The 8771-nt window shown below is 38.0% G+C and overlaps 1 protein-coding gene and 1 long non-coding RNA gene across 2 annotated transcripts; both read right to left on the bottom strand.

The window, feature by feature from the left end:
- Nucleotides 1–309: 309 nt before the first annotated feature.
- LOC144641073 (uncharacterized) lies at nt 310–5159 on the bottom strand (the record flags this gene model as incomplete). Its single annotated transcript, XM_078500126.1, has 3 exons — nt 5067–5159; nt 2650–2719; nt 310–516 (listed from the first exon to the last, which is right to left on the bottom strand). Coding segments are annotated over exons 2-3 (277 nt in total), but the record flags the coding sequence as incomplete, so codon positions are not given.
- A 369-nt stretch (nt 5160–5528) lies between these two features.
- LOC144641072 (uncharacterized) lies at nt 5529–8706 on the bottom strand. Its single transcript, XR_013568489.1, has 2 exons — nt 5948–8706; nt 5529–5636 (listed from the first exon to the last, which is right to left on the bottom strand). It is a non-coding gene; the product is annotated as an uncharacterized LOC144641072 (long non-coding RNA).
- Nucleotides 8707–8771: the final 65 nt, after the last annotated feature.

The following is an 8771-nucleotide window of genomic DNA, read 5'->3' as shown; positions in this document are numbered from 1 at the left end:
TATATACCATTCCCTGTTAACCAATCAAAACGCAGGAATTGCAATATACCATTGCAAGTTTTAATAAGATATGATATGATAAGATATGATATGGTATGGTATGGTATGGTATGGTATGGTATGGTATGGTATGGTATGGTATGGTATGGTATGGTATGGTATGGGATGGGATGGGATGGGATGACATGATATGATATGATATGATATGATATGATATGATATGATATGACATGATATGATATATGTTGTGATGTGATGTGATATATTAGTGCTATTGATATTTAAAACTGTCACATGTAGTTCACTTACTTGTTGTAGTACTGGGGGAGGTACTTATTACACTGCTCCCGACGTTACTGATAGTGTTTGCAGATGAAGGATTTACAGAGGATGTTTGATGTTGAATTATTGAAAAATTGGACGTTGCTGTCATGGAGACGTTAACCGTTGCTGTTTGATTGACAACAGGGACCGTTTGTTGAATGCTGGGTGTCAGGCTTAATGATGTGGACTGTCCTGCAGAGAAAAGAATTAAAGAGAGGAATGATAGTCAAATATAAGAACTACCCTCGGGCCCAGAGGTGTTGGCCACTCAATAGGATCCAATAGGGGTGTCTTTTGGTATATATAAACATAACTCCTGGTACAAACATTACTTAAATTATTTTAATAATTTTAGCGGTTAAAATTTGTAGTCTTTTTAAAAATAATCTTACGTCGATGTATTTTCTTTTTAAATTTTAATTGTAAATGCGTTATAATGAATAATTTTATATTGTAATTTTTAGGTAGTTATTTTTAGTTAATACTTTAGATTAAGATAGGTGTCCTCAATTAGTGGTTACCACTGCTATTCTCATTGACGCTTAAATAAAGTTATTATTTATTTATTTATTATTTGAATTATTGCCAGAAAATCAAAAGATCATCAGATAGCTTGGTCACATGACACAATCACGTCATGACGATAATACTTGGCGTTAGTTTGTATGTTTTATCAGTATACGTTACTTTCTATTGATTTCGGACTCTTATCTGTCATAAGCTTTTTGAAAACAAGGCCAAACCACATCTATTTATAAATTTTTGGTTGTTGCTCTGAAATTATGTTGTTGCTCTAAAAATATTTGACGTCCCTTAACCCCTTCACCAGGACGGCCAAAAGGTGCACGCGGTCGCGAGGTGGCCGCTTTCTATAAGTTTTATTTTCAGTATTATATTGACAATAATTACGGGACTTAGATTACACAATTTTACCTACAGTCAACTCTCTCTTAACGGACACCTCTATAAGACGGACACCTCCATACTGAATGGACACCTGGTTATGGTCCCTGCCGTTTTTCAGTCATTTTATTGTAAGAATAATAAACAATTATTGGATGAGGTTTTTGTGATATCCGGAATAATCAAGGTCGAGGTAAGTGTTATCAGCCTCAGCCTTCGGCTTCGGCTGATAACACTTACAGAGACCTTGATTATTCCGAATATCACAAAAACCGAATCTAATAATTGTTTTATTATACATTGTTTTTCTGGAAAAAGGAAGTAATGACAAACGATTTCAACCTGTTTCAAAACTTGTGATAATTCCGGCTGGTCGTCCTACTAAATCGAGGAATAGTTCCTTCCCAATTTTTGTTAGCCATTTTGTGTTTTCCGAGACTTCAATTTTTGAACTTTGGTCAAATTATTTCTCGGTTGAAGAAGTAAATCTACGAACTATGATTTTCCTTCGCCACCAGATGCCTGACACATTGCTCTTGGAAATCATGCATTGCGCGCGCAGCCTACAGATTAGTGAATAATCTGCTAGCAGATTATTCACTAATCTGTAGGTTGCGCGGGGTTGCGCGGATTCCCAGAATTAGCTGTAGACTCTTAGCCAATGAGAAGACAGCTAGTGACTACAATGTATAATAATACTTCAAAACTTGTTATCGACATATAACATAGTAGGTCAGCGCCTTTAGAATACCAAACCTACCCAAAACAATTTGCTAAACATTATTACATTACTTCCCTGCTTAAACTAAGATTTAGTTTTCTACTTAAAGTATTACCGTTTATTATTAACAAACAAGTCAAATTTCTGATATTAGTTTTGTTCCACTTTAAAGGTTTTGCTAACGTAAGCAACTCAAAACAGATGTGTATTCGTTGTGCATAGCGGTTTAGCTTTATCGTCTCAAAATTTCTGGTGTCACGTTACCTAAGACGGACAGTTGGGGCCGGTCCCGACGGTGTCTAAGAGAGAGTTGACTGTATACACGTTATGTATTCAGTAAAGCTTGCTGCAAGAATTGACGTGTTTGTGACAACATCAATAACTGATGATAACTGATTAAAAGAGAAGATCAACTAGTAGCAAGAGTGGAAGACCTAAACCTACGACCTGCAGACTACAAGCAAAGCAGCCTAACCGCTCGGACACGCTTAAGGATCGAAAAGGAGACACATGATTGGAAAAATCCTGTTTTCCTTAGATACAGATATCCGTCACGGCGTGCAATGACTATGTATACAATGCAGTGGCAAAGTATTATCTGATACATGGTACTACTGACCAGGAGCGAGGAGTGAGAAAGAAGTGAAACAAAACAAGATTGAACGATAAGCTATAAATAGCAAACTTTGTGGTTAACGTACCTGCTATAAATCCAATGCAAGCTGCTAGAATAATCTCAGCTATACAGATAATCATTTTTACTTTCTTCATCTGCAAACAAAATAAGATGTAGCTTATATCTGCAGCAAAAAATTATGTACTGCAAGCATACAGAGTCCATAGCCAAACGCATCTGACAGTTTTAAATACAACATAAAGAAAACGATCACCTTTACTTTTATAAGAAACAACTCGATTAACAAACAAATAACTTGAACAACCACAGGGAGGAAAAATCGCAAATGGGAAGCAAGGAATATTTTGTGTTCCAAAACCGAAGCAACTCTGCGAAAATCTGATGTTATTCCTCGCGAAGCGAGGCCGAAGGCCGAGCGTAGCGGGGTGTATAATTTTGTCCCTCAAAGGGATCAGGCGGGCTGAAATCTCGTGTGGAGTTTACGGTCATATATATTTCTATATATATTTGTGAGCTTGGTGTGTGGCGGAAATGACGTCACACGGCCGCCGCGCGCTGGTGGCCTAATGGTAAGGCGTCGAACTTGAAATCAGATCTTCGGAACTGAGGTCGGGGGTTCGAATCCGGCTAGGGTTTTTTTTTTTTTTTTTTTTTTTTTTCTTTGTTTTTGTGGGTTCGAATTTTAACCCCTTTCATTTTTATCGTTTTTCTTTTCGGATTAAAATAACATTGATCTCCACATAATACTCCCTCAACGCCTATTCAGGCTATAAATCTTTCATCGCCATCAGGGGCGCGCGGGCGGAGGCTTCGAATCCTCCTGCCGTTCGTTCTTCTTCTTTTTTTTAATGCCATCAAATAAATGTCCAAAATGCGACTATCCAATAATTTGTCGATGATTTTGAAAATAGCCTGCGCTTCCCAACGCTTTATACCTCTTTACGAACCAGAAAAAGCCACCATCTTCAAAGCGGAGTAGACCCTGGGAACGAGGGTGTCGCGGTCATGCCCGTTGAAATTTCTAACAAATATATCTTTCTGCCTACTGTGGAAAATTGAATATGTACAATTCAATAAATGTTCAACTTCAAATAATCCACTCCTTATTTATAACACCCCTCCCCAACCCAGAGCTTCGCGAGGCCCTGCGAGTCACGTATTACTAGTATTTTGTATTTGTCAAGAAATACTTCGATTCTTGATCAAATTATCACGTTAATTCATATATAAAAACCACTCAATTTCAATAAAAATATAATAACTGTTTCGAACTATCAAGAACTGTATTAAACACAGCGATTTTGAAAATTTCGATTGCTACGTATAGCTTGAACATGATGGTGGGAAAATGTACGATTACAAAGTGCTAATACACTGAAACGAAGAGTTTAATCCTATCGTCATTTGATTGTTTTAGTTATACTTATCTAATGTTTGCTGATTAGCATACATGCTCACATTTGTATATATCATCTGTATTTAGCGCTATAATAAGATATATCTTTGAGCAGTAGTAATAGAAGATAGAATGACATCTTTCTCATGAAGATCGTTCTTTTAGTAAGACCAGATTTGTCAGTAAACATTAATTGAAAATGTGTAATATTCGCTCGCATGTTACTGAATTGTGACAAACATCCACAAAACACCACTCACAGTCTCAATGCTGGCTAACAGTTTATATCTCGCTCCACTTTCTCGACCTGAATAACAACACCCCCAAAATGGTATAATTTTACAAGCCGGTAAACCATAATTTATGTCAGACGATCGATCAAATACAGACAAATCTGCAAACAACTATCTTAGAAACTTGTAACAGTTCTCACTGCCGATTACGTAATCAGAGCATAGATTTTTCATTTCGAATTTCCATTTTTTACGCTACAGCTAAACTCTGGGTACGAGATAACGTTACAGCCGCTCTATAGTCGACACTGAAAGCGCGTTTTATTCAATTCAGTTGTCGGATTTTCATACGTTTGTCTCTGTAATGATTGAGTGTCAGTGACTACTCATGGGCCTCAGTGACCAATGCTTATTGTGAAACTCTTGTGATAAGAGCAGTATTGCTGTTTTAATAACAAACACGATCTCTTTTACACTTTGTGTGGACAGTAAATCCTGATAGGTATAGGAAAGAAACGTGTGGCTTCATAAATAGTCTCTTTACTTACCTACAAATGAACTACGGTAGATATAGCGGCGGTTTTATTTACCGCTTAAATGACAATTTAAGTTTAAAGTTTCAGAAAAGCAATTATCAGCTTATGTCAAAGGTGTACGGTGGCGAATTGGCCTCGGAACGAAATCAGAACAAAAAACTGAGATAAGCGAGAATATTGCAATGAAGTATTACGGATGATAATTTTAATTCACCACCAGCTTGAAAAGCGAGACCCACTGATTATAAAAGGTAAATATGAAATATCACTTCTGTGGCTTGTTTGTTTGTCTAACAATTAATTAAAGTGGACTTACCTATTTACTCAGAAATTGATTGATTTAAAGAGCAAAAGATGCGGCGAGTTTACTTGACGAGCAAACATACGGCTCTGTTATTCACAACAAAACATAACAACTGGATTTGCATATAGGGCCAAGTTATTTGAATATTAATTACAGTTTTCTTTGATCAAAGGGAAAAGTATCTCAATTATGACGAATTCATTAAGTCAGCTTGTTCGTCGCACCACTCATCATTTTTTGTTCAAAACTTGAGAAATACAGTAGTTTGATGAAACTAGTGTCACACTGAAAAATCAATAGTTAAATTAAAAATATCGAAGATGAGTATTAAAAGGAAAGGCAAACGATCTTTGTCATATTTTGTAGATAAGTGCGTCTGTTGCGTATGTAAGCCGTGCGACGCGAGCGGTAAACGTCGCCAACGGCGGAGGCCTAAGCGGACGTACAACGTGAATTCTAAATGGATGCAAGGACTGGTCTTACACGAACTTTATTGAAAACATAGAAAGCTACGTACAAAACAACGAATACAAATTCAAAACGGTAATAAAAACGGTACTAAAAACGGGAATGAGTTACATTCTGCAAAAAGAACGATTACAGCTATAAGTTACAAATAATCAGAAATCATACAGTGATAAACCGAATATTTACATACAGTACAATAAAAGGAAACGAAAGAACAAACTAAATAACATGATAATCATGAAGAGAACTGACGAATTACACTTTGTAACTGTAGACAAATAAACAGGACTTAATCCTAATACAAGAATCGAATACATTGTAGCTGTGCAAAGAAACAAAACGAAGCAAACCTATTGCAATATCCCGATGCAATAACGAAACATTGATAATCCAACGAACTCTAGTCAACAGAGATTCATACTGACCTGAACAACGGCACAAACAGCAATCTACCAGAGGTCTAGCAAGCCCCTCTGGGGAGCTAAGCTCCACAGCTAACTCAAATAAACTGCACAAAACTACTTGTATTTATACCCAAACAACAGTACACATTTGTTTATGTGACCGGAACTGGAAGTCAATTACATCACAATTACGTACAAGGGGATTAATCAACGCCCTTGACCAAAGTCTAACTGATAACTAAAAGTGTTGACAACAGAAAACAGAAACATGACTTGTAAACCCACACACAGGATTTACCTAAAGGAACTGGGTGTTTACCCACTTAACCACTCCTACAGTAAAAGTAGCAAAATCCTACACAATATACGTGATGTAAATCCCTCGATTACGTGATCTGACCTCTAAAGTAATCTAAACAATAACGCAACAACTTTCTAGACGGTGAGAGTAAACTGATCTGCTCACGTCTGCAACATTACGTAATAGGTCACGGATAAAAATAAAACGACAGTACAAGAAAACTACTTCTAAAATTATTTAGAAATTCTGTTCAAAAACGAGCAAAGTGACACTGTCACATTCGCCCCTCCTTTTGCTCATTATGTCCCCATATGAGCTAAACAAAAATAAAGCTATATAACATAAGCCGATAATATAACGTGACAATACCGAAACGACATGTCCATTTTATAGTTAAACAAAGTCTCTTGTGAAAAACTCGCGCATCCTGCACTCGTCTGAACTTTTGTGCTTCTGGTGACAATGGAGTCTTCTTTAGGTTAGACGTCTCCAAACTGGGAGGGCGATTTGCGCCAAGTGACCTCGTAAGAGTGCAATCACTAAACAATTCCAGTGGATGTCGCCACCATTACTCCAAATCCCTCAGTCACGCAAACACACGGTAAAACATCATAGTCACGCACTTGTAAACAGCTAATCCGCTAACTGCTTGCTACAAAGTCAACTCCGGGTAAATAACAACAGTCAGTCAGCCTGGCAGGGCAAACCATTCTTTTCGGCAACGATATCCTTGTGCAACACGATGTAACAATCCAAGTCAGAGTAAGGGGAGGGAACACAACATAGGGGACACGTAGGCTCAACCCGGTACCAGCGATTCAAGTCAGAGTTTGGGGAGAGGGAACAAAACACACTAGGGGACACATAGACTCAGCCCGGTACCAGCGATTGACCTAAAAACAACTCTTCCTCGGCAAGTAAACACTGTGGATGCTACCAGTAGAGACAAATACTGACCTCCAGAGGTAGTTTGCGAGATCCTTTGAAGGCGACTCTTCAATCCATTAACCCCATATGAAGAGAGTCCTATCATCGCAATCCTCTTGCAGAACGTCTCAACTCCCATCGCGATTCCACTACCACTCTCGTACCAGTTACCAGACATAACGGGGACCTTAAGCCACTACACACAGAAATGCTGGTCAGGTAACGAGGGTGTCTCACATCGATTTCTCCAAACACAAGTCCGCTATCGACGCCACGTCCTTAAACAGCTAGTCTGCGGGCTATGGGACTCCACTCTGTTCTGCAGCATCACAGCTGAGGTTTCTCAGGACTGTAGACAGGAACATTTGTACTGGAGTTTCCATGCCACACCACGCCAACACCATTGTGCCGTATGAATGCTTCCATACTCATTCCCGTTTGAAAAATATAATTCTTAACTTATTTGGAAAACTAGACTTTCTTCCTTACAAAAAAACTTCTAAAATTCAATGCCACTATTTTACACTTGCATCCCACTTCTGACACCAAAATGTAAGCCGTGCGACGCGAGCGGTAAACGTCGCCAACGGCGGAGGCCTAAGCGGACGTACAACGTGAATTCTAAATGGATGCAAGGACTGGTCTTACACGAACTTTATTGAAAACATAGAAAGCTACGTACAAAACAACGAATACAAATTCAAAACGGTAATAAAAACGGTACTAAAAACGGGAATGAGTTACATTCTGCAAAAAGAACGATTACAGCTATAAGTTACAAATAATCAGAAATCATACAGTGATAAACCGAATATTTACATACAGTCCAATAAAAGGAAACGAAAGAACAAACTAAATAACATGATAATCATGAAGAGAACTGACGAATTACACTTTGTAACTGTAGACAAATAAACAGGACTTAATCCTAATACAAGAATCGAATACATTGTAGCTGTGCAAAGAAACAAAACGAAGCAAACCTATTGCAATATCCCGATGCAATAACGAAACATTAATAATCCAACGAACTCTAGTCAACAGAGATTCATACTGACCTGAACAACGGCACAAACAGCAATCTACCAGAGGTCTAGCAAGCCCTCTGGGGAGCTAAGCTCCACAACTAACTCAAATAAACTGCACAAAACTACTTGTATTTATACCCAAACAACAGTACACATTTGTTTATGTGACCGGAACTGGAAGTCAATTACATCACAATTACGTACAAGGGGATTAATCAACGCCCTTGACCAAAGTCTAACTGATAACTAAAAGTGTTGACAACAGAAAACAGAAACATGACTTGTAAACCCACACACAGGATTTACCTAAAGGAACTGGGTGTTTACCCACTTAACCACTCCTACAGTAAAAGTAGCAAAATCCTACACAATATACGTGATGTAAATCCCTCGATTACGTGATCTGACCTCTAAAGTAATCTAAACAATAACGCAACAACTTTCTAGACGGTGAGAGTAAACTGATCTGCTCACGTCTGCAACATTACGTAATAGGTCACGGATAAAAATAAAACGACAGTACAAGAAAACTACTTCTAAAATTATTTAGAAATTCTGTTCAAAAACGAGCAAAGTGACACTGTCACAC

This window comes from Oculina patagonica, unplaced genomic scaffold (assembly GCF_052425735.1).
Source record: "Oculina patagonica isolate OP01 unplaced genomic scaffold, crgOcupat unplaced659, whole genome shotgun sequence".
NCBI classification, from domain to species: Eukaryota; Metazoa; Cnidaria; class Anthozoa; order Scleractinia; family Oculinidae; genus Oculina; species Oculina patagonica.
The sequence above is the reverse complement of the archived record's forward strand: the minus strand, read 5'-3'. Positions and strand labels throughout refer to the sequence as shown.